Source organism: Uranotaenia lowii, chromosome 3, assembly GCF_029784155.1.
Source record: "Uranotaenia lowii strain MFRU-FL chromosome 3, ASM2978415v1, whole genome shotgun sequence".
NCBI lineage: Eukaryota > Metazoa > Arthropoda > Insecta > Diptera > Culicidae > Uranotaenia > Uranotaenia lowii.
In genome coordinates this window covers 132,036,494-132,063,609 of record NC_073693.1, presented here as the reverse complement: position 1 = coordinate 132,063,609, position 27,116 = coordinate 132,036,494, and the positions used below count along the sequence as shown (strand labels likewise).

At 34.9% G+C, this 27,116-nt stretch overlaps 1 protein-coding gene across 1 annotated transcript; it reads left to right on the top strand.

The window, feature by feature from the left end:
* Positions 1-2,306: 2,306 nt before the first annotated feature.
* Positions 2,307-26,665, top strand: LOC129752626 (probable aldehyde oxidase gad-3). The gene is made up of 7 exons (XM_055748402.1): positions 2,307-2,346; positions 2,444-2,613; positions 2,670-3,012; positions 3,103-3,534; positions 22,872-23,125; positions 23,214-25,674; positions 26,628-26,665. Exons 1-7 carry the CDS (start codon positions 2,307-2,309, stop codon positions 26,663-26,665), a joined length of 3,738 nt encoding a protein of 1,245 aa, XP_055604377.1.
* Positions 26,666-27,116: the final 451 nt, after the last annotated feature.

Here is a 27,116-nt window from a genome sequence, read left to right as displayed (position 1 = left end):
CTTTTCATAAAAAGATAACCTTATTTATAACCTTTAATTTGATGTATAACACTTAAAGATCGCAAGAGTGCTAGTAAAGTTATTCAAAAATGTATGCAACAAATTTGATTTGATAAAATATTTTTCATTCAAGTTTGCTCCACACCAACTTGTGCACAAGAAAGGATATTTTATTCAATCAAGTACCCCATGACGGGGCCAGGAGGTAAAAAAAGCGCGCGCTTTGATCAAGTTGTAAGCAAGTACTCTTGATGCCACGTTTTGCAGGTTGCATGATGCTAAAACTTGAATGGAAACAACATTATGATTCAAAGAATGTGATGTGAATGTTTGAATATCTTTGCTTGTACTGTTGCGATAATTAAGTGTTATACATCAAATTAAAGGTTATAAATAAGGCTATCTTTTTATGAAAAGTTCATATCGAAAATGTTTTTTTTTTCTATTTACTACTGATTTTAAGCTCTTAACTTGTAAGTAAATTTTCTGTAAAAGTTGGTAGTTTATGAATTTTTAAATTTTTTCAGTTTGATTTAGTCAATTATCTAAAACAGGTCCATACGAATGCTTGTCATACCAATCACCGAGCACTATAAAATTATCATTTTATATTAACAACAGCTTGCTAGAACACATCTACGAAAATTTTCCAGAAAAATGGACTTTTTTCAATAAAACTTCTAGCGCACGATGGAAACTTACTCAAATGAGCTCAAATTCGACCAGAGTTCTTGAAAATGAATGAGGATCAAACCCTGTAAGTGGCGTTGTGATCAGCGAAAAAAGCCGAAAAGTGAACTAGTCTAGTGTGCACATGTGCCGAACGGACAAAAAATTTAGCATGTGGTTGCTCTGTTAAGTCTTCTATTGTGCGATATCGTTCCATCGATGGCTAGGTAGATTTCTTATTTTCGTTTTGTGCGGATCTCCTCTTAAAATAATAAAAATAATTCGGCTATAAAAATCAATTACAAAACATCGTTCCGATAATCGAAAATAGTTAGGCCAAGATTTCTGACCGTTGACCGTATGCGACAACTCAATCCAGTTGGAACATCCGCACAAAACGAAAATAAGAAATCTACCTAGCCATCGATGGAACGATATCGCACAATAGAAGACTTAACAGAGCAACCACATGCTAAATTTTTTGTCCGTTCGGCACATGTGCACACTCACATGGCGGTCGAACCATCCATAATTAACTGTATCGAAAAATATAGTGCCTTCTCTATTGGGTACTACTTCTTCAATACAGTTAATTGATGCGGGACAAAGAATTTAGCATGTGGTCAAGCTTCTATTTCAAATGCTCTTCGCTCTTTTCATCACCTTAGAATTTTTTTCTGATCTTCTATCCGTCTTTCATTTCAACTCTTTAACCCTCACCGATAAAGCCGCAAATTCATTTCATAAAACAAATTCATGGTGATTTCTCCTCTTAAAAGAAAAATCTATAATTTCACAGAGTTATGAGCGTATTTTCATCACAGAATCTGTGTCACAGAATTTTGAAATATTCACAGATTTCACAGAATTTGGAAATTTTGAATGGATTTTAAAAGTTATAGTTTTTTTTGCCATTATTAAATTTAGATTTCTAACTTTGAATTAGCAAAGTATGATAAGATTGGTAATGGTAATTGATTTTTCTTAACTAAAATGTAAAAAAGACCCAATTTATCATGAGTTTTCAATGAAATTGAAGGAAATCGCATCACAGAAAAACCATTCCGGAACTGTTGGGTAAAATCACAGAAAGTTAGATTTTTTTTTCTCAAAAACACAATTTTTTCTTCGGCAACCTTGGCTAGACATTAAGCTGGACAAAAAATAAGTTTAAAGTTGCTGCTTAAGGCCTATTTACACATCTTGTGATAATTCCCCATCGATTCCACCATTGTACAAATCTCTTTTAGTCGCGTAATTGAGTTATTGACGAAAAAAGATTTTTCACGTTCATTCCCACGAGAAGTGTAGATGGGTCTTTGAACATAAATTTTTGTTCTTGAGAATAACATTATTATGTTCGAATTAACTGAAACGAAAGTTTAGTTACAAACCAATCAGACTAGCTTCATGATATTGAAAGGTAAATTGAATGTAAACATTGTATAATTTTTTATACCGTCAATGGCAATGATCAATAATGGTTTAGCGAAATAAAAACATGATCATTAAATGTTTCTAGTTATAAGCCTCAAAGCCATAAGAGAGCAAACGAAAAATGGAAAACTAATTCAAGTTAACCTCGGTCAGTCAGTGCTCAATGGTGCTTGCGAGTACACACATAGTTCGACAGAAGGATGAGCATCGTTTTTACCATTAATGGAAAACTGTATCAAGGTGGGTTAAGCAGCAAACAAGTGGGCTTCATTCCATACTAGTTTAAGACATTTTTTTGTAATTCAACGTAGTTAATAATTAATTCAATTGTTTTCAGTTTCGGAAGATATTCCAGCGGACACCTCACTTACCACTTTCATCAGAAATCATGCTCATCTCAGTGGGACCAAGTTTATGTGTCTCGAGGGGGGATGTGGAGTTTGCATCGTTAATATCACCAAGAAGCATCCCGTAACACATGAAAGAATTTCTTACTCTGCCAATTCTGTGAGTGTTTTAAATTGACCTAAATTTGGGCATCGATTGTTACTAATTATTTCAAGTGTTTGATTTCGATCTTTTCCTGCCATGAAACGGAAATCCTTACCGCGGAAGGGCTGGGCTCGCGGGCCGATGGCTATCATCCCATTCAGCGGAGGCTAGCAATGTTCAATGGAAGTCAGTGTGGATTTTGTAGTCCCGGATTTGTGATGAGTATGTTCAGTAAGTTGCGTGGCAATCCAAACGCTAGACCGTCGATGGAAGAACTTGAAAAATCCTTGGATAGCAACATCTGCCGTTGTACCGGATACCGACCCATTTTGGATACATTCAAGTCTTTTGCCAGTGATGCTGACGAAAAACTGCGTAGTGTTTGCCAAGATGTAGAGGATTTGGAACCGAGATGTAATGGAACACGTTCAGCTGGGTGTTACTTTAGCTGTCCAAAAAACACTTTGTCCGAAAATAGTGAACCCGTGAAATTTACTTTTAAAGATGACAAAGTGTGGTACATAGCGCGCTCGTTAAGTGATATTCTATCGATATTGAAAACAGAAAGCAACAGGCCTTACATGCTGGTTGCTGGCAACACTGGCAATGGGGTGTATCGAAGAAGCCCCGACTTGGAGGTGTTTATTGATGTCAACTTGGTGGAAGAATTGCGTGGTTACAAAATTGAACGAAAGCTGACCGTGGGTGCCAACATTACCTTCACGGAGTTCATTGATGTGCTGCGCGAGGCAGCCTCTAATGATGTTAACTTCAGCTACTGTCTGCAAATTGCTGAACACATGGAAATGGTAGCGCATACGGCAGTTCGCAATGTTGGAACGCTGGCGGGGAATTTGTGCTTGAAGTATCAAAATCCGCAGTTTACTTCGGATATTTTCATCATACTTGAAGCAGTCGGCGCAATGATAACCATTGGTAAGAATTTGAGAAAGAGGATGTTTTGGGTATCTAGCGTGAACTGTGGATACTATGATCAGTGGGATCCCTTTTATTAACCTGAAAAGTTTTCAGGAAGTCATCAATAACGATGTCTTAACTTTATATTTGTCAAACCTATTTTATACGTTTGAAGGCCTACATTCAAATTGGGTGTACTCTAGGGTCGGGTGGTTCAAAATAGGAATATGCTTCCGAATCTAAACCTGAGTGTCCATTTCCCGGCCATTTTGACGATCCCGGAAATCGGAAAATCTGACGAAAAAAAAAATTATTTAACCACTACATGCACTTTACGCAACCTTATGTTTATGACTTTATCTTTATGATATACCTACTGTATGTTAAGGAAGTAGTATTGTCAACGCCGGATTAAGGGAGGGCCCCAATTGCCTCGCCCTCCCGAGGGAGAAAAAAGTACATTCCTTAATTATACTACTTAAAGTTCTAGAAATCATGGAAAACAAAACTAGAAAATTGGAATATAACACCAAAGGGGGCACCTGAAACAAAATCTCGAATAATTTCACTGTAATATATGTTAAGGAGGCCTCTTACCTAGGATAGACATTGCAGAATTGTTCCTGCATTTAAGCGGGCTGGTCAAATAATTTTCAACACAAAATCTAGACATTTGATTTTAAATTATTTTTCAACGAAAAAATCCAAGCAGATTATTGAAAGTAAGAAGAAACACCTTAAATCATTGAAATTTAAAAAAAAAACTCAAGCATAGTGATAGAAAAGCATTGAAAATCATTCGAAATTAGGAGTTTTCTTAAACTTTGCTGGACATAAAACAAATAAAAATGGACAATCTAGAATGCCTACTTAAAAAGGATAAGCATGTTCCAAGTTTCCAGGATGAGCATATGCAAAAGTAATGCAATTAAATGTTCCGATAATCAATTTAGAGAAAAAACAACAAGAATGGGAAAAAAAACTATTGTAGTTGCTTAAAATTGTGCAATCGCATACTGAGTTTCTCCTTTGAATTTCTATTCCAAATCCTGTATAAGATTTGAAATTCCAATAGAAACTTTTCCAGCTGATAGAACCAAAGTCTTTTGTTATTGATTCTGAGCTACTTCTATTTTATAATTATCCTCGCTGAAATAATTAACCCTAATTCAGCATATCATTTTCCAATTGATCGCTTATTCTCAGATTATGTTTATCATAAAAAACATTCTCGAAGTTGATTTGCGAATTTCCATGAGTGATTCCTTAAACACAAATTTATATTTTTCTAAACTTGTCTTCTCCTAGATTTTAAGATAGAGATTAAATTCATTGAGATTTTCAAGTCTTGTGGTGTTCCTCCAGTTTCATGATTTTTCTGAGTATTGGGAACTCGATATAATTTTTGAAGGTACTCAACTTATTTGGATTCCTTATTTGATTTTATAATAACTGAATTACTTAATTGTCGATTCTGTGTTTTTAAACATCTTATCACCAATTAGAATTAAAGATTACAACTTTTGTCATATTGAGAAAAACTTTTCCAGAAAAGTTTCTGTTTTTAATTTTTGATCTCATGATCTTTTTCGTAATTGAAAATTTAAATCGTCATTAGGCGAGATAAGGGTATAACGAGCACCCGGTGCATAATAAGAACTCCTCTTTACTACAAAAGTACGTTTTTTCTTAAATAAATTTTCATGAGGATTTCTTTCGTACTTCATATAGTATTAATTTTTCACAACAAATGGAATCTCCTTATCATTTTCACAGAGATATTAAAAAAACCAGCTGGGTTCTTAAGTGACGAAAATATTATAATTTTTGAGCACAACGAAATAAGCTCTTATGGTCTTTGAATCATCTTGATCTGTTATGCACGCACTGCAACTTGATGTACACATTGTTTCTCAATTTCCACCATGAAAATTTTTTCGATTTTAATCAATTTCAAAACCCGTTTTTGCTTAAGGGGGGGTAGGGTCTAACACTTTAAAAAATCGATTTTTTTTTACTTTCTTATTGTAAAACATTTCAAGAATGTTTTGTCAAATTTTCAAGTCAATTGAAGCAAAACTTAAAACGCGTTTTTCTCGAAAGCACATTTTTAAAGTCCGTGGACATCGTCATTTGGAAACTACTTATCCGATTCTTTTCAAATTTGGAACATATTTTCTACATATGAAATACCAGACCCCAACGTTTTTCTTTTTTGATTTTTTTACTTTGGGGAGATTTTAGAGGTGAAAAATGGCGGATTTTTAAGTGAAAAATCGTAGTTTTTACTTCAAACAGCCAATTTGAATACATTTGTTTGAACGATAGCTCTAGAAAAAAAAATCGTGAAAATGGTGTTTTTTTATACCCGTTAGACCCAACATTTATTTGTTTATCTTAGATTTTTTCCAAAACAGAGAAGTTTAGAGTTACTGAATAAATTGCGAATTAATTTTTGCATTCAAGAGCTCAAATAAGAGTTACCATTTCCGATCAACTGATTAACTGTTTCGCGATGTTTGCACTTGATGGTTCAACAATTATTATTTGAGGAAACTGGGGCAACATGCAACACTTTTCAACTTCAATGGCTTCTTAAAAACCCATAATCATACGCTTTATGCATCAAAAGTTTTTAAGTTAGTGGGACATCAAATTGACGTAGTTAGAAAAATTATTTGTTCAATCAGTTATTTTTAATTTTCAAAAAACATTTCGATTTTCACTAAACTTAGAAAATGGGGTAACTTGCAACAGACTTAGTTTGAAATGAAAAATCTAATGAAAACGTATATAAATTTATTGTTTTTGATAAATTTTTGATGCGATAAAACTCTTTACGCAGAAAAAAACAAAAATTTCAGTAAGTTTTGGATCCGTTGAAAATATTTTTACTGAACATTATGATGCTGCATACATTTAGGGGTAAAAAATACTGCAAAAAATTCTACTAGCTGAAATTCTGTAATCATAAAAATAAATGTTTTGATGAATGAAATTTGTTGACAAACGCGTGATGCAAAACAGTCATATTCCAGCACATGGGAACGAGATTTACAAGGTGTCTCTTCGTTTTAAATTTTGTTGCCTGCTACCCCAGACAGGAAACTAAATTATAAAAAAAAAATTATAAATAAAAAATTGGTGATTGCTCAAAACATATTTTTACACCACCAATGTTGGTACAGGATGATCAAACCGGAAAAAGTTTGTAGGTGATATCATTAAGCCAATCCTTCATACTGGGTAAAGTTGTTTACGGCATCGAAAAATGGTAAAATTTGTACATTTATTGGAGATTTTTTTAAATTTTTAATGAAAATGAAAAACTTTAAAATACAGGGATGTGAGTGGTAAACAAATGTTGCATCTAACTCCACTGTTGCATGATTCCCCGTTTGACGGTACAGTAGTTTTTCGATTATATCACTGTTCGATTTTATCAATACTCGCCAAATTCACGCTCGATTTTATCACGGTTATTGTTTCGATTTTATCACGCTTTATTAGAAATCGTTCAGAAACTATTTCCAGGACCTTAATTTTCGTTCAAAAGCGTAGAACATCTTTGTTCATGATGTTTTTCATATTTTATGTTATGGTATATAGGTATTCAATAATATGAAAATGCTATTGAACTGCTTAGTTTAGCGGTAAAGTGTTTAAAATCGTCATTTGGATTCTAAAAACACTTGGAATAATCGACTTAAGTATTTCAGCGTCACGATAATGTCAGTGTTGTTATTTGTGCTCGGTTAGCCGCTCTAAAAAAGTAAATTTTTTGGTTATGTGAATCATATAAAGATGTGGGTGAATTTAAGCGTTTTTGAAAAGAAGTTGGTGTCACTGATTTCTTTGTATGATTTGTGTATTTGAAAGGGTGGCATGCGCAATCCTGATTGGACAGCCTTTAGTATTGCCTGAAGGATAAATTTGGAAGATAAAAGTGAAATTCTGCTAGATTTGCCTTAAAATATGTAAAAAGGACTAAGATTTTTGTTTTTCTGCATATGAAAAACAAATCTGCCTGTATAATAAATTTCGAGAAACACACTTTAAAGGTCCAATTTAAGCAAATTTCAAAATATTTTTCGAAAAAGGTAAACTTTTTGGTTTATCAAAGGTGTGAAGATTAAAATATTAAAATTTGAAATTTGCAGGAGAAAATTTTGTGATGTATTTTTAATTGAACTTTTTTTCAAAATCGACATAATACTGTTAAATTTCCATAAAAACAAAATAATTCCCTTTAATTAGATGTAGACTATCAAATTGATATTGTACATGGTTTTATTTCAAGAAAAAATCTAAAAATTACTTTAGAGATTAATTTGAACTAAAAATCGATCCTATGTGTTTAGTAATCTTTGATAATTACATCTTATAATCAAAATTTATTGATACAAAACGTTTTCACTACTGAAAACATTAAAAATTACTGATTAAAGACAATAAAAATGCTTTTTCCACTTTAATTTTTAGCTTCGCCCAATTCACGGTTTCGCCATATTCACGGTGAAATATTTTTCGACCGTGATAAAATCGAAAAACTACTGTACTGCCTTCTGAATTAATTTGGGATCACAACTTTAAAATACGTTTTCTGGCCTTTCTGAAGAAAATATGTTGAACTCATTTCAGTTCCATCGAATGTTGAAAAAATGATGAGTTCGCTGAGATGGCATATGAAAAAAAATCGATTCATCTCACCCAGAATAACTGGCCCGAGCCTTCCGATGGCTTAATCCGGCCCATAATTGTTATAAAACTTCCCAAACTATTTTAATGCCTCAAAAATTCATTGAGCAATTATATAACCCAAGAAAATTAAAATATAAAAAAGTAAAAAATAGTTTTTTACATTTTTTTTAAACTTAAAAATATTTTTAAAAAACGTTTTTTGAGATAAATTCACAAACTACCAGTAAACGAAGCTATTTCCACCGAATCTTTTTTCATAGTTCATGAAGTAGACGTTTAAATATAATACTACGCTAATGCAAATTATTTGCAAGTTAATTTGTGTAAAAGAATAGAATATGAATTAAAAAACAAAGTATATCAGTACCACTGCAGTGAAAAAAAGAAGATAAAAGGTTCGTTGACAATTTTTTGCCATATCAGTTCTCATTTCACAGTTTGTAAGTATCAGACAAAGACAAATTTAAAAGTTAGTCTACTACCATAGATTCATTGCACACTTTAAGGCGTTATTTTCTAGTTTTTAGAAAAATACAGTATTTTTAGTCCTTTTTAATAGATAACTACTGGATAGACATAAGTTATTAGTAGGTATTAGTAGTTTCATCATTCGCGATCGGAGTTTCAAGCCGAACGGTCGAGTTTTTTTTTTCGCTCCGCATTATGCTGCTGCGCCAGTTTTTCGTGCGCGTCAATCTGGTCTGCTTAAGTGGAAATTTTAATTGTGTGCTGATTTTAAAGTGAATTTTACGTTTACCACAACAAAAGGAAGAAAGGATGAATGGTTTAAAGCTTTAACTGGTTGGATGTGATTATTTGATGTTCGATTTGAAAGAATACGGGAAAAGAAAAGTTAATCAGCGTTTCGTGAGGTGGTGGCTGTTATTTTCGTATTGGATGGGGGAACAAACGGAAAGTGTGTGGTTTGCTGGGGTGTGCTGCGCGATAGAGTAGTTTCGAAATATAAAGTCAAAAAGCCATAAAGACTATTCTTGGGAATTGGAAAGTAGATGCGAGAAAAAAAAATGGCTATGCAAATCATCATAATCATCACATCAATAAGTGTGCGTGTGCTCAAGACTCAATGATTTTCTTCGTCATGAAGTGAGTACAATAGCATATGGGAATGGGAGAGAGTGTTTTAGTAAGTGTTAGTGAATGAATAATGTTGGCACGTTGATGGGGCCAGATGATAATGAGGAAACGGGGTTGATAATTATGAGTGTGAGACGGTACGGATAGGTCGATGATAAACAACAACAAAAAGAGAATTCGACACAATGCTGCCTCTGCTCGAGATTAAAAATCAACTCAGGACCAAAGCTAAGTATTTTTATTTCAGTGGATTTCAACATCACATCATCTAAATCAATTTTCTTTTCTCTATAAAATAAATATGATTCAATTGAAATTTTGCATTTCCAGCACACCTCAGCTGGCGTGAAGCATGAAACCTTGGATTCGTTGTATTTTTTTTAAACATTTTTGAATAATATCAATTTTAATAATTATTTTACATTAATAATTTTAACATATTTTGACTGGTTCTGCAGATTATCATTAGTTTTATCATCAGGTTTACCGTTGGTGCACCCGGCATACGTAAAGTAAATTAAGTTGAGAAAGTGGTGTTTGCTAAAGGATCAAGGCAAGCACTTGAAGATTTATTCGAGCAGAGAGGGCTGTCCAATTTTATTCTCTTTCTCCTCTTTAGCCTCTTCGGATGACTGCCGTAGGGCTTGTTATGTATGTATGTGTAATACAAGTTACCTTTACTTTTCAGCACGGAAAACCAGAAATTGGTAATATCGTCGTTATTTTATTGGATGTTTAGTGCATTTGGAAGTCATCCTAGAATATTAATGAATCCTGTTATAATGCTATTATTATCCACAGCGTCTTCTTTCTTTATAGGTGAAGCCATTATCTGTATGAACCCGTATAAAAATAAAATTGAAATTTTCATAACCCTTTAAAAATGAGTTAAATACAAGATAAAAAAAATCAATTTATGCGACTCTACATACACATTTTCAGCTGTGCGGTTTCGTTTCACTGCCGATGCTGCTAAGACGCGTTGGCGGTAAGTAGTAGAAGTTCTGATTACAAATATTAACAGGGCGTTCGTAAATTGTTTTTCATAGCACATGATACGGATTTTTTCTCTCTTCTAATGTTAAACCATCAATCATCGTCGATGTAAACCAGAAACGTATCTATTAGCTTGTTATACCCTTTTATTTCAGATGTCTCGCAATAATACCGACTGATTGTAATTTTCTGATTGAAGTTAGGCAGAAAAATGAATTCTAGTACATTTTTACAACATGACAGTTTTGAAGTAATTTCTTGACAACTTTTGTAATTTTTAGGCTTTGTAATCGTTGTGCGGGTTTCTTTTTAAACTTATTTCAAATTGATAATTTTTGTCATTTTCAGATAGCTCATAATCATCTCTAATTTTTATTGGATAGTAACAAAAAAATTAAATCATGTAGCATAAATATTTAGATGCTGATCTGAATATGTTAAAAATGAATATATAATTGTGTTTTAACAATAGACTTCATTCCCGCAGCATGAAACCTGAGTTTTTTGAACCGATAAATGTATATTGATTTCTTTTCTTTTTCTTTTTTTGTTATACATTTCATTTCGTATTGTTTGATTTTATTGAATGCTTTAAATATTTAATTTCATCTTTCAAATTTTGTGCATCAACGCTTTATTTCATAGATCATTGGAAGTAACTCAAGTCACGCGAGAATGACTCGACTCGAATCCTCGCACTCGCAGCATAAAATGAAATCAAATATCGATTTTAAAAAATAATCAATGTTTTTGAATAATTATGAGGATTTTTAAAATGAAAAAAAAATTTATGGCATATGTATGCGTTCTGGCAAGGCAAAAAAGTATGGTAAATGAATTGAAAAAAGTTTAATTCATTCAAAACGGAAAAATCGAATGAAATAAATGGTTGATATATACAAACCATGTGAGAACATACACTTCACAGAATCACAGTATCGTTGTTGTTTGATTCATTAGAATATTTTAATCATCATAATTCGGAATAACTAAGATAATATTTTTCCAAATGATTAAAATATTTTATCATAATAAAAGCGTGTGTTCAAAGTTTATTCACTCGAATATTGAGTCATTCGCCATAAAAAAAACCTTTTCTGTATTTTGTAAGTTTTAGTAACATTGTTTTTCGGTACTGTTAGTATTAATCAGGATTATACTCAAGGTTAGAGCTTTTTATTATTGATATTATGTCATTAATTTATTTCGTTTTATAGGTTGTAAAGTCGAAAAATAATCTTTTCCTTTCAGAAATGAAGAAATGATTACACATATAATGAAAACTATAAATTAACCTGTGACTTATTCATTTTTTCAGAGGCGGTGGATGACATATTTTATATGTTTTTATCGATTCTTTGTACATTTTATTTCATAACATTAAAAATATTATTTTGTGTTATAGTTTACTAAATAATCTTGATTTATTATATTATATTAAACATATTATATTGCTATTTATTACATTGTTTTATATTATATTTTATTATATTACTAGCTGATTTTACCCGGCTATGCTCGGGTTCACATAAAACGTAAATCAAAATTAGTCGTTTGACTTTTAGAATTTTTATATTAAACTACATCATTATAAGCAATTTGCGCATCTATGGCCATCGTTCAGTTTTTTTATTGAGATTATTCACTGTGTTTAACGTTTTCATATTATAGAAAAAATTAAAGGTATGAGCTTTAAATTAAAAGACATACAAAATAATTTCCCTTGAAAGCTTATTCATCACGATAAACATTTTTTTCATCCACCATTTTTTAGGAAGCTTGAAAAGATTTGGACTTTTATTTGTTATCTTCAAATGATCAAATTGTTTTGATATCTTTCCCATCCTGCCTCTAATAAAATTCTCTTATGGATATCATTCCACTTTTCAAGACGGATGATCTCCCTGTACAATGGTATATTAGACCTTTATCTACTTTGAAATTTCTAAATAAACATCTGAATCTGGTTAAACCATGTTGAAGACTCACATTGCATGTTTTAAACTATTTGTGTAATTTTTTCGCTTTTTAATTTCACACTATTTTATTAGTACTTGGTCTTAAATGTGAAAGGTCCACATTTAGTTTTTTGAAGTTTTTGAAAACAAACCACCTCTGAACCGAAGTAACCATTCTAATTTTATATGTGAGTTACATTTCAATGTTCCTATTCTTGGACATTCATCCCATTAATGCTTGTGAAGTGTGATCAATTTTAAAATTCATTTGTTTAAATTCGAAGTACTAAACGGTTTTACTATAAGATTTATCTAAATTGGATGGTAGAATTGAACAAATTGACTCAAAAATTATAAATTAGCCAAAGAAATAGAACTGCATAAAACTGATAACCTCAGATTTAATTAATTAAAGTTTCATGTAATGGATTTGTTTCCAACTGAACCAAAAGTTTTTCCAGATAATACACGACCAATTTTCTAATCCCCCGTTAAAATTCCCCGACGGCTATAAAAGCGTTGAAATCGAGGCCTTCAACTTATAACTCTGAATCTTATTATTGTTTTCTTTCTCTATGAGAGATTTTAAAAATTCGACAATAGTTGGTTCATAAAAGCTGAAATTTATGAAAATCGGTTCATTCAGCTGAAGAAGTCAATTCACTGTTCACTGTTCAGTTCACTGTATATTTATGTAGACTCTCAAAGCACCCCTGCGGTGGTAGGGAGCACTTTGAAAATCACTACAATTCTATTCAATATATTTCTAACAGGCTAGTTGTATCTTTCAATCCAAAATGTAGGCTCATTATTGCATTCAAATATCTCCTACCAGTACCACGTGCTTAGAACAGAAGAAGGAATAAAAACACCCGCCAAAATTCCCCCTTTCAAATTTTCAATGATCAGCAAGCTTTGATTTGCTTTCCAGTATACGTGAACTTTGAATGGTCGTTGCTAATGCTCGGCCCATAATGATGGTGAAAAAAAAACCCCGCCAAAGGAAACGAAAATCGGCTGCCAAAATGGGTGCCATGACTTTTGGTTCGTGGGAATAAAATAGAACGTTGTATGGGAGGGTCCCTTTTCTTAGGTGGGAGGGGCTCAGAACTATTACTAAAACCTTACCCTGGTTCAACTACATCTCTGTACCAAATTTCAAGCTGATCGGTTCAGCGGTGTGGATTTGTATAAGGTGCATACAAACAAACAAACATATATAGTCCAACTCATCTTTATATATTAGATTTTACATTGTATTATAAAAAATATTCAATCAACTAGGGTTGGGGCATCAGGGTATCCTCGTTTTGCAAAAGGAGCGGGTAGCTGTATGTGCTTGTTACCCGTTTCGAATACCGGACATTCCTCAATTGATGTCAAGGGAATTTGGCATGGTTGAGGAAAACATAGTATTTGATTACTTTTTGTAAAATAAGGACGCACTCTTTTTTCGGAAGCCTTGGGAGCGGGATTATAGCTTGCATGCTATCTTGGTTAGTCAGCATTATGGTTATAGCTTCTCGAGACTTTTTTTCTCTTATAACCCTGGATACCGTAAGTGCCTCTGCTTATGATTCTATTCCTTTGAAAGTCTCATTGGGCGGCTATAGCTATATTGTGTGGTAAGCAAGATGGACGCGTGGGTTATTTTTTTGGCCATAACCGCGGCGCTGCCGCAAACCCAAGGTGGATTCATACATACATACATACATACATACAGATAGGTATTAGTAGTTTCATGATAACCAATGATCACGATTCATCCAGAAGAAAAACACATACATATCTTTTAGGACTCTAGAGATCAACGATACCCATAACCAGTGATGGTTTGAATCATTTGACTTATTTTTGAATCATTTGGTTATAACTTCTTTTGAAAACATTTTTCCATGAAATGATGTTCTAAACTTTAGTAGATACAGATCTAAGCTACAACTTTCTTGTATGTCATAAATATGTATCTTCAATCTGGTATGAATTGTAGGATTTAATCCAACCCGCTAATCCAAATGATTGTGATTACGATCATTGCTCAAAAATTTAAACTTTTCGATTTCTCATTCATAAGGCATAAGAGATACAGGTTTGTGTTGGTCACAAAAGTTGCAGCTAAGATCTAGTTCTACTAAAGTTTAGAACATCATTTCTGGGAAAAATGTTTTCAAAAGAAGTTATAAGCAAATGATTCAAAATTAAGTCAAATGATTCAAACCATCACTGCCCATAACATACATTTTGGATAACTTCATCTTAAAAAGAAAATTAGAGTTTATTATTGCTTTGAAAGTATAGCATTATTAAGTTCATATTATACTCTAACGATTGACATACTGGAATGAATATTTTATTATAATTTTTTCATGTGAAAAACATTTTAAAGTGATATAAAAAGATATTCAAATAAAATTTTGTTAAATTTATGAAACAAAGCTCAATAACTCGATAAGTAAAATTTTTAAAATTTGTTGAGAAAACAGTTCTGTTGTTTTGTCCTATTTGGCACATTTTTGTAGAACATTTTATATTTGTATGGCATTCCTGTTCTGAGATATAGTTAAGGAATCAAGTTTCCCCAGGGATCAAGTGTTCTCTTTCTCCCCTATGTTCTTCAAGTTTGAACGCGTAGCATGAGGAGTCGACTACTAAAATGATCCTTAAAAGACACATTGGTTTAAGCTCAAAATAAGAAAAAAAAACCCCAAACCCCAAACCTGCGGGCCCCAAAGTGGGGGTAGGAGGGTGTATAATAATCTTGTCTTAAACAGAACGTTGTTAAGGTCTGTACTATAGCCAGGCACTTGTGCAAAGGGCCGTATTTTTCCTGGCAACTCGTGGGATTCAGATTATACACACGATTTTAAAATTTTCATCCTGTATGGGATACACCGCTTCATGCGTCGATATGAAGGTGCAGAGGTTCTTGTGTGTGATGGAAATATGTGTGCAATTCTTTGATAGAAATGCTTTCTATTAAGGTTGCACAGATAAATCTGCAGCACAAAAGAACCGCTACACTGAACTTATGTCGTTTAATCCTTAATGGAACTGCATCAATCGCCTTGGTCCAAGAACCCTATTTCCGAAATGGAACTTTTTACTTAGAGAATTTGCTCAAACCAAACTTTACTGTGTTCAGTATAATTGGAATGACTAATGCCCGAATAATGCCTCGTGCATGTATATTGATAAACAATTCTTTAAATGCAACACTTATACCCAATCTAACAACAAGAGATATTTGCGTCGTTCAGGTTTCGCTGCCTGATAGAAAATACGTCTACTGTTCAGCATACTCACCATATGAACAATCATCCCCTACGGGTGATTTAAAAAATGTCATTTCATTCTGTGAATCACAAAATATACCTCTTGTAATTGGCTGTGATGCCAATGCCCATCATTTTGTATGGGGTAGCTCAGATATCAATCTGAGAGGCTTAAATTTAATGGAATATTTAAGCAGCACTGATTTAGAAATTCTTAATGTAGGAAATAAACCAACTTTTGTTAGGTGTGACAGAGAAGAGGTGATTGACATCACACTTTGTTCTAGAACAATTTCTCAGGAAATTTCAAATTGGCATGTGCCTAACGAAGAATCGATTTCTGACCACAGGTTTATCTATTTTGAACACTCAGGTGAGTTTTTAGAAACAATTACATTCAGAAACCCAAGAACAACTAATTGGGACCTATATTTGGAGCATATTGCTATTAAATATCATGGATATACACCTGAAATTACTACTCCTTCTGAGTTGGATGAAGTGGTTGCAAAAACCACCGAAATTATTTTAAATTCTTATAAAGAAGCGTGTCCCTTACGAACGTTGAAATTCAACAAAAACAGTACACCATGGTGGAACTCAAATCTCAGTAAATTACTAAAAAACTGCAGACGCTCTTGGAACCAAAGGCGCACGGAAGGTTTTGATGCTTTCAAGTTGGCTCGCAGAGCTTACCGGAAAGCAACAAGAGCTGCCGAACGCTCAAGTTGGCAGAGCTACTGCACAAACATTTCAAGCTTGCACGAAGCAAGTAGGTTAAATAAAGTCTTAGCCAAATCAAAAGATTATCAGGTTTCATACCTTAAAACCCCTAGTGGTGATTATACATCAAACGACGAAGAAACAGTAAGTTGTCTATTCAATACTCACTTTCCAGGATGTGTTGATCAAGATTCATCGATAGAGCCTAAGTTCTTTTCTGGAAGTCTAGATTCCTTGCATTTTGCTCGGACAATAGTTACTACAGAATCGATCAAATGGGCAATCGATGGTTTTGCTCAATACAAATCTCCTGGAAGGGACGGTTTATTTCCAGTTTTGCTTCAAAAAGGTTTCGATCATTTCAAACACATATTAAGAAAAATAATGATAAGCAGTTTTGCTCATGGATATATACCTAAACTTTGGCGGTAGATAGCCGTGAAATTCATCCCTAAAGGGGGACGATCATCATACGACGAAGCCAAAAGCTTTCGTCCTATTAGTCTAAGTTCATTTCTATTAAAAGCACTTGAACGTTTAATTGATCATCATATCAAGCAAGAATGTCTTGTCCAACATTCGCTTAATGCGACACAACATGCATACCAAACAGGAAAATCAACATTAACTCTTCTGCACAACGTAGTACATAATATTGAAAATAGTTTTTCACAGAAAGAATCATGTCTAGGAGCATTTCTAGACATAGAAGGAACATTTGATAATGTCTCGTTTACATCAATAATGGATGCGGCACCACTTCACGGAGTGCCTAGTGTTATAACTAACTGGATTAGCGCAATGCTAAGTAACAGGAATCTTAATTCGTCTTTAAGACAGGCTTCAATTACAAAAGTTAGCACACGTGGTTGCCCACAGGGAGGTGTACTATCACCTCTTTTGTGGAACCTAGTTGCAGACGGCTTGTTGAGAAAACTCAATGACCGTGGAATACCAACCTATGGATTCGCAGATGATTATCTTCTGCTGTACGTATTGAAGACAATCCTGGAATTTGTCGAAGTTTCAATAATCACTTTACAAATGTTGGAAAAGAACTAGCTAGAGAGATTCCTAAGAACTCTTCCTTCAACACTTTTTCCTATATGGAACGAAACTCCAACTCAATATTTTTGTACCCTACCAATCCAAATGAAGTTAAAAATATTATTATGGAATTAAAAAATAAGAAAAGTTGTGGACCTGATAAGATACCTACAGCACTTCTCAAATCCAACATTGAGTTTTTTGGAAATATACTCTCACAATGCTTCAATATCATAATAGAAAATGGAGAATATCCCGATTGTTTGAAAACCGCGAAGGTCATACCAGTTTTTAAGTCAGGAGATTCTGCCAACGTTAATAATTATCGACCGATATCTACTTTGAGTGTTTTTAACAAAATTTTTGAAAAGCTATTAACAGTGAGGTTGAATAAATTCCTCAATGACAATAATATACTTTATTGTAGACAATATGGTTTTAAATCTGGGTCCAGCACTTTGATTGCAATATGCGAATTAGTTGACTCAATTATCGAAAATATTGATTCCAAGAATATCATTGGTGGTCTGTTTCTGGACTTAAAAAAGGCGTTTGACACTTTAGATCATAAAATACTCCTGACCAAACTAGAGTACTATGGTATACGAGGTGTAGCCAATGAATTAATTCGAAGCTACTTATCAAATCGAAAGCAATTCGTGTCGATTGATAACACCAGCAGTGCACTTGAAAAAGTTGAAATAGGGGTTCCACAGGGAAGTAATATTGGACCATTACTTTTCCTGATATATATCAACGACCTAAGCAAGCTTCCCTTACATGGTACTCCTCGTCTATTTGCCGACGATACTGCACTTTTTTACCCTGACAAAAATCCTAACACAATAATAAGGAATATGGAGGAAGACCTCAAATTGCTACTTCAATATTTCAACAGCAACCTTTTGTCATTGAACTTTTCGAAAACTAAATATGTGATGTTCCACTCAGCACGAAAAATTGTACCTCCACACAATGATCCATTGGTTGGAAGGAGTACCATTGAAAAAGTAAATGAGTTTAAGTATTTAGGCATACTTTTGGATGAATCGCTTTCTTGGAATAACCATATTACTCATATTCAAAGGAAAGTGTCCTCGTTTTGTGGAGTTCTGTGGAAAATTAAACAATTTGTACCACGTCATGTTCTTTTCAAGCTTTACTATGCGCTCATACATTCCCATCTAAATTATTTGATAGCTGTGTGGGGCAGGGCCTCTATATCGTCTTTATCTCGGCTTCAGACCTTACAAAACAGATGCCTGAAAACTATTTTAAATTTGCCTTTGCTTTATCCGACATCAGCACTATACTCAGACACGTTGCACAATATATTGCCTTTAACTCAGCTTTGTGATTTGCAAACAATGATTTTTGTGTTCGATAATCTTCGTTCCACTGATACCTCTCGTAATTTGAAATTCACTGTAGTACCGCGCACCCACAATACCCGACAATCAAACTATTTACAATGCAGTAGATCTTGCTCGGCCTTTGGTCAGCGTAGAATATCTTTTACCGGACCTACTAAATATAATTCTTTACCGCAAGAAATAAAAAATTCTCAAAACCGTAACATGTTTAAAACGAAACTAATACAACATCTTAAGGAAACGCTGAACCTATAACAACCAATCATCATGCCAGTTTTTTTTTTGTAATATTTTTAATTTGTATTTCTCATTTTAATTTGTAATTTAAAACTTTTGAACTTTAATGATTAAGCAGTAGTGTAATGTTCTTAAAAAATATTTTTTTTCTGTTATTTGTTAATTTTACTAAGTAAGCAAGAAGGATCTCTTAAAAGGAAACCTTTTTCCACTGAGATCCCTTCTCTACAATAATCCTTTAATCATAATATACATTTCCTCGCATTAAATATATTTTGTGTTCTCAACATGCTTAAATTTTTTGCTCGCGTTTATTTGTAAACTTTTGCTGCCAGACATGTTGAGAACTGAAGTGTCCATTACCAGGGGACTCAGTTGAGTTTTTTGGTGTGGGGGAGTGTGGCGGGCCATTAAAAAAAAAAAAAAAAAAAAAAAAAGAGGTTTGTGCATAAGCACATTATTTGATATAATGCAACAAGCTCTGCGCTCTGTTGAACGATGGTGTTCTCATGTAGAACTGTCAGTTAATCCTCTAAAAATTAATACTGTATTATTTACTAAAAAACGTATCACCCGCGGGGTGCGCCCTCTGCTGTTTTATGGTTCCGAAATCACCGTGTCTGATCAAATTAAATATTTGGGTGTCATTCTTGACTCCATATTAAACTGGTCAGATCACATCGAATTCAGAATCAAAAAAGCATGCATGGCCTTCGGACAATGCCGACGTGCAATCAGGAAAAAACTGGGGACTCAAACCCAAACATATTCACTGGATTTACTCCACAATAGTAAGACCAATTCTGGCCTATGGGTGTCTAGTGTGGTGGCAGAAAGAAGAAGTTGCAACAGTTCGGACTAAACTAAATCACCTTCAAAGAATGTGTCTTTTGGGGATGTCCGGATCGTTCACTACAACTCCTACTGCAGCACTAGAGGCTCTGTTTTCTATCAAACCTCTACACTTGTTCCTAAAACAGGAAGCCTTCTCATGTGCTTTTCGTCTACAGGCAGTTGGTCTCTGGCTGTCAGGAAATATCGAAAGATCATCGAGTCCTACAAATGTGTGGCCTGTATTAGTTCGATTAAACAATTGTTTAATCTAGCGCCAAACGATTTAACACTCTCGAGTAGTTTTCCCTACATGGGGTTTAAAGTCAAATTTCCTTCTCCTCAAGAATGGTTATCAGGTTTCGTAGAGGACCAAATGTTCTCTCATGTTGTATTCTATACTGACGGTTCATTATCAAACGGCCGTGCAGGTGCAGGAATTTACTGTCACGAGTTGAACATAGAATATGCTCAACCTCTAGGAAAATATTGTACAGTCTTTCAGGCTGAGCGATATGCTATTATGTATGGAGTGCAAATTGCACTTCAAAAGAAGATTATGTTCAGAACAATTTATTTCTGTTCAGATAGCCAAGCAGCTATCAAATCACTCAGTGCTTCCAGTTCTAGATCAAAACTGGTAATCGCATGCCGGAAAGCAATCGAAGAACTTGTTGAAGGCAATGGATTAACGAAACGAATGGAAACGAATGCGCCGACGAACTCGCTAGAGCTGGGTCGGAAAAGGAATTTTACGGACCAGAGCCGGCTGTCCCAATATCGCCATGTTGGTTTAGAAACCAAATTCAAACTTGGTCCTCTAACCAGCATGAACGATGCTGGGAAGAGTTGGACACTTGTCGTCAAACTAAATTATTTTTAGAAAAACCATCTCCAATCATATCGAGTTACTTATTAACTTTAAATAAATCTCATTGCAGCATCTTGATCAGAGCACTCTCCGGTCATTGTAAACTCAACTATCACATGCACAACATTCAGCGTGCTGAATCTCCAGTATGTGGTAGTTGTGAATCAGATGTGGAAGATCCCTTCCATCTTATATGTAACTGTCCCTCATTTGCCAGACTACGTTTTCGTACTCTGGGATCTTACGCTTCAAGCGAATCTGAGTTTAAGAAATTGAACTTAAAAAACATTCTATCATTCCTTACCGAATGTAGAAAAGAGCTTTAATGCTAATAATCCCTAGTGGAAAGGCTTTATGCCATCTTAAATAGATTGAATTTATTTCTTCTTTTTATAGGTTTTTCAGGTTTCTCAGGTAAATGATGAAATCTTGGATAAAAAAAGGCTAGGCACAATTTTCCCGTATGTTTGGATAACGTGCCGCTATTAAGCCTACCCCCATTCTGATACCTGATACCTGAAGCTCAAAATAAGAAAAAAAAACCCCAAACCTTCAACAAAATACAAGACTGGTTCGAAAATAAATTGAGTTGGAAATTTTCAAACCATTGACAAAATTAACCGATAGTTTACGATCGACAAAAGTCGATTTGCTAGACCGCAGACTATTCGTCAAATCTCGTAAATTTTCAGATAACTCCATTTGTTTCAAAAGGTGTCAATTCTTGCCGATTATTTTTCTACTACCAACCGTTTGTGAAACGGAAGTTCTTAGTGGTGAGTGAGGCAAAATATAATGTAACATTCCGATTTTTCACGTAACCTTTCTATATTGAATTGTTTGGTTTTACAGATTCCTTGTCGTTTTTCACTTTTCGAACGATTTTTTTTATCTATTTCAACGTATTGACTAGTTTTTATAAAACAAATTTCTAGTCTACCACATATCAAAGTTTAACAAACCCTTTTCCTTGCTGTTTGCTATTGTTGTTATGAACTCAATTTTTCATATTTTTTTGATAATTTTTAGTCGTTTGTTGTTATATTTTATCATGTTTCAGACATATTCATAAATTTTTTTTATGTTGTTTCGATTACAGTCGTTTTACCTTTTTTATGGCATTCGCGACTTTATCAACGTTGCAGTTGGCGGATCGTTATTGAAAAACTTATCCGGTACAACTGTGTTTGATGTTTACTCTTGGCTCGAACTCGTGGACATCTGCTCAGGAGACAACAGACTTGCCAACTGAGCTATATCACAAGCTCATATAACTTTTATTTGTTATGTTTAGAATGTCTGTTATTTTTTGCCATTTTGAATCTTTTTTTAGATACTCTTTGGCATTTCTATTCTTTCGTTTATATTTGTTTTTAAATTTTTGGAATTTAAATCTTGATTTGAGTGCTTCATAGATATTTTTTAAATTTTTTTGTTATTGTTGTTAAATTTTATTAACATTCAAGAGCATAAAAAGTATTTATGGTGTTTGTCAAAATCGGATGTTGCCAAAATCGAATGTTGCCAATATCGAATGTTGCCAGAAACGAACAGGGTGTGTATTACTGATTTATTTCAATTTATTGGGTTCGGGAATTTCCAGGATTTTTCAGCCTTTGCTAGGTTTCGGATTTTCTCAAAATTTTACTCAAAATAATCCTGGGATTAGGCACTCTAATTTAAACCTTGAGGCTAGAGGTTTTAAATTATTTCTTCACCTAGCAGAAGGCCCCATGAAAATTTTGATCTCAATCGGTCATTAATTTATCATTATTATTTATTAAATTTATCCGACTAGGCTTGCCGGGTTGAATAATTACGTCGAGTGCTGGAAAAATGATTTTTGTATCGCGCTGCAATTTTTTGCTATGCCGGGAAAATTCCTTGAAAACCAATTTAATTATTCAAAATAACGGTTTGTAAATAATATTTCCTTCCAAATGAAAACAGCATTGAAAAGTAACACTTTTTAACACAATTAAGAAAGCTGTACTCATCTCTTAAGTGAACAACAAAAAATAAATTCATTGGCAGGCAATTTTTCTTTTATTTTCTATTGAAATAATTTATAAAGGATTTGAACTAACTTGGTCCTCTGTCAGGTAATTTAACTTATAAGTCAAGGGAATAATTTTTCTACAACTTGAGCTATTATTTTTGCTAAAATTGTAAATTTCGATGCTTTCTATTTTTCCAAAGACTTTTAAGAAATTTTATTGTGTAAGCTCTTTATTTTCTGTTCCCTATACAGTATCTCCCGATAACACCGTTGACGTCGTCGCTCCTCTACAGTTTCTCCGCTACAACATGAAAGGGAAAGTGCTCACGGAAATCGCTCTTCTACCGCTGGACCCAAAGCTGTTCCGATTCCAATCGTATTCCGTCCAGACCCGGGCCCAGAACGCCATAGCGCTCGTCAATGGGGCGTTCGTTCTGAAAATCGACAACCACGATACACCAACGATACAACATGCGAGCATCTGCTTCGGCGGAATTCATCCAACCGTAAGGCGGCCGACTCACTTTCATACACCTCGTTTATTTGAATGCATTTTTCATCAAGGTATTGTTAATTGATTCCTTCCTTCTACAGTTCACTCACGCTACCAAGACGGAAAGCGAATTGTTGGGAAAGCAGTTTGGATCGAATGAAACGTTGCAACGCGCATTGGGAGCACTGGAATCGGAACTGACCTTTGATTGGGTGCTGCCGGATCCATCGCCCGAGTTTCGAAGGTTGGCTGCCTTGGGGATGTTGTATCGGCTGTTCTTAAGCATTGGATGTCATGAGGATGGATTGGTCGATCCGAGATTTGTTTCCGGGATCGTCCCGATTGAGCGTCCTCTATCTTCCGGATCGCAATTGTTTGACACTTATCCTCAGAAGTGGCCGGTTTCACAGTCGATTCCGAAGGTCGAAGGTCTCATTCAAACATCGGCGGAGGCAAAATATATCAATGATTTACCTAGTTTTACGAACGAACTTTACGCTTCCTTTGTAATTGCCACCAAACCGCACAGACGAATTGTAAGGATAGATCCTGGGAAAGCATTGCAAATGGATGGGGTTGAAGCATTTTTCTCGGCAAAAGATATTCCGGGAAAAAATGATTTTATGCCCTTCTACAACGGCAGGAATCATTATTTTCCCTTGGGATTCAATAGGGGAATTACTTTGCGCACCGATCCGGAGGAGATATTCTGTAGCGAGTACGTGCTGTATCATGGGCAACCGGTAGGAATTGTCCTAGCTCGATCATTCGATATTGCAAATCGTGCTGCTAGTTTGATTGAAATCGAATACAGCGAAAAAATGGAAAAGGAAGTTAAGGCAACTTTGGAAGATATATATGCTACCAATGCGAAGGATCGTTTGATTGAACTACCTCACGGCTTCACAGGGCCAGCTTTTAACGACGGCACGACCGGTAGTTACGAAGCCAACGGAACGTTCCGTCTGGAAGGTCAATTTCATTTTTCAATGGAAAACCAACTCTGTATTTGTGTGCCTACCGAAGACAACGGGATGGATGTATACACCTCAACTCAATGGTTACATCAAGTACAGCTCACGATTTCGGAGGTCCTGAAAATTCCGCAAAACACCATCAACTATTACTGTACCAGAGTTGGAGGAAGTTTTGGAGCCAAAATGACTCGTAGCGCCTGGATTGCTGGTGCATGTGCCTTAGGTGCCCATCTAACTAGACGTCCTGTCCGATTCATCATGTCTTTGGAAGGCAATATGACAACTGTGGGTAAACGCCAAGGATTGATGGTGGATTATAAAGTCTCTGTGGATGAACAAGGGAAAATTTTAAAACTAATCAACAATTTTACCTATGATTTAGGTAGCTCTACCAACGAGACATTAGATTTCATTTACCGCGTAGCTTTGGCCAATTGTTACGATAACAGCACCTGGAAACTAACTCCATACGGAGGCATAACCGATACAGCCAGTAACATCTGGTTGAGATCCCCAGGCTTTGCCGAAGCCATATTTTCTATTGAAACTATAATGGATCACATAGCCCACCAATCTAAGCTAGACCCTGTGGCAGTACGGCTTGCCAATATCCCAGCAGCAAACAGTGAAATGACCGAATTGCTGGCTCAATTCGTAGTAGATGTTGATTATCACAAGCGAAAAACAGAAATAGAAAAATTTAACCAACAAAACAGGTGGCGAAAGCGTGGAATAGCCATTGTCCCTGGCATACACCCCGTCGTCTATTATGGAAATTTCGATGCCCTCGTGTCGATACACCATTTAGACGGATCAGTTTCGATAACTCATAGTGGTGTGGAGCTAGGCCAAGGTATCAACACTAAAGCAGTCCAGGTGGCCGCATACACCTTAGGAATTCCTAAAGAGAAAATTTCCATTAAACGTATATCAAGCATAACTTCTCCGAACGGAACGGTGGAAGTGGCCAGCAGCAGCAGCGAAAACGTAGCTAGTGCAGTGATCAACGCCTGTCAAATGCTCATGGACAGAATCAAACCGATCCGTGAAATGAACCCTAGCCTGTCCTGGGAAGCTCTTGCCCATGCATGTTTCGCTGCCAACATCAGCCTCACGGCCCATTACGCAACCAATCTTAATAACTTTTCCGTATACAATGTATCGGCCCTAGCTTGCGCCGAAGTCGAGCTAGATGTTCTTAGCGGAGCGATACGCTTATCTCGAGTAGATATCCTAGAAGACACTGGCGAAAGTCTGAGCCCGGGTGTCGACATCGGTCAAATTGAGGGAGCCTTTATTATGGGAATCGGGTATCTTTTAACTGAAAAACTTGTCTATGACCCAGCTACCGGAGAGCTACTCAACAATCGGTCTTGGAACTACAAACCCCCCGGGGCGAAAGATATTCCAACGGATTTTCGAATTAGATTTCTCAAAAAGGCTTCCAATCCGGTCGGGGTACTTGGGTCGAAAGCAACCGGTGAACCGGCTTATAATTTAGCTATATCGGCCTTAAACGCTTTGCGTTATGCTCTAGAGGCGGCCCGTAAAGACGCTGGTTTGCCGGATGAATGGATTACGCTTGGTAAATTATTTGAGCTTAGAATTTTAAACTTATGTATATTACAAATTAATTTTCTTTTTAGGTACGGGAAATACTATTGATAAAATTCTTCCCCTGGCTGGAAACTCTAAGGAAAAATTTATATTTAATTCCAAAAAATTTTAAAACATGAATAGTTTTTTGTAAATATCAAATAAGTGTACTTTTTAATAAAATTCAAATCAAATTTAAACACAATAGCACGTTAGGGGTTTTTTTTCCGAAAGATGATCTTTGAGATAAGTTGACTACCGTTTAATTGATTTTTGTAAATTTTATTTTGTTTTTGTTTTTGTAAATGTTTATTCTTGTTTTTTTTTGTACGGGATTTTCATCCTCTGGGATGATTCATCCCTAAAGTTCATTCTTGGAGATAGAATACCATCAAAATTGGAAATTGATAAAGATGGATAGAAAAGTTTTGAGAAAATGTACAGATGTTGAAAAGACTGAAAGCGCATTTTTGTGAGGAAAGCTCGTCCGGAGTATAAATATTCACCACATGTAAGCTTCGGATCAACCAAATTTCATTGTATAGGTTAAGGTAGTGATACTTCTATCCCGGCCCTGCTTCTCCTATATAATGAAATGTTGCGGGGTAAAGTATTGTGTAGGTTAATAAGTTTTCCTCGCAAAAATGCGCTTTCGCTCTTTTCAAGGACTATAAAAATCGCTCACTCCTCGAAACGCACACGAAAATGCTTCGCCGCCGGCTCGCTATTCGTTTGTGTTCAATACAATCACGAACAGCATCAAAAACGATTCTACGACGACGGTTTCTATGCTGCTCGTATTAAAAAACATTCATGAGCGAGTCTGAGAAACGCACCCAAAATAATCTGCACGTCGTTGCTACGTGAAAAACTACATAATTTTTATCCAATTGATTTTCACGTAACTTGTACGAATAAAATAAGTAAACGCTCCCCCAATAGGAATTTTGTTCTATGGACATCACGTTCAATTTACGTGAATTTTTAATGCGATTAACGTATTATGAAGACGAAAGCTACTTGAAATGTGTTTAATACGGAAATGATATTTGGATCCTCTCTACTATTTTTTCGTTTCTACTTCTGGCAGTAAAATGAAAACAAATTGAATTTCATCATAAATTAAATTTATTTTTTTCAAAATTCTTCACACTGCCACTACACTTAATTTATTATTGAATTGAAAACACATTTCCGGAACTTCTTTCCATCGAGTTGGTTTGTTGAATCCTGTAAAAAATGGAAAATATTTAACAATTAAAAACAGAATCATTAAAATGATATATAACTTACCTTGTTAGGATCAGTAGATGAAAACTTTGGTGCTTAGGCGTCTTCTCACGGCCCTTCCTCGTCTTCCCAACGGGTTTCTTGAAGCTTTCTTCGAAGCTGTAAACAACAAAAACCACAGCTTACATTAAATTAAATTTC

Bases quoted from the DNA above. Each gene is read 5' to 3' on its own strand.
- LOC129752626 (XM_055748402.1), top strand. From the start codon at position 2,307: ATGAGCATCGTTTTTACCATTAATGGAAAACTGTATCAAG. The intron at 3,535-22,871 runs GTAAGAATTTGA...TTCCCTATACAG, and splicing joins CGGCGCAATGATAACCATTG to TATCTCCCGATAACACCGTT. The intron at 23,126-23,213 runs GTAAGGCGGCCG...TTCCTTCTACAG, and splicing joins TCGGCGGAATTCATCCAACC to TTCACTCACGCTACCAAGAC.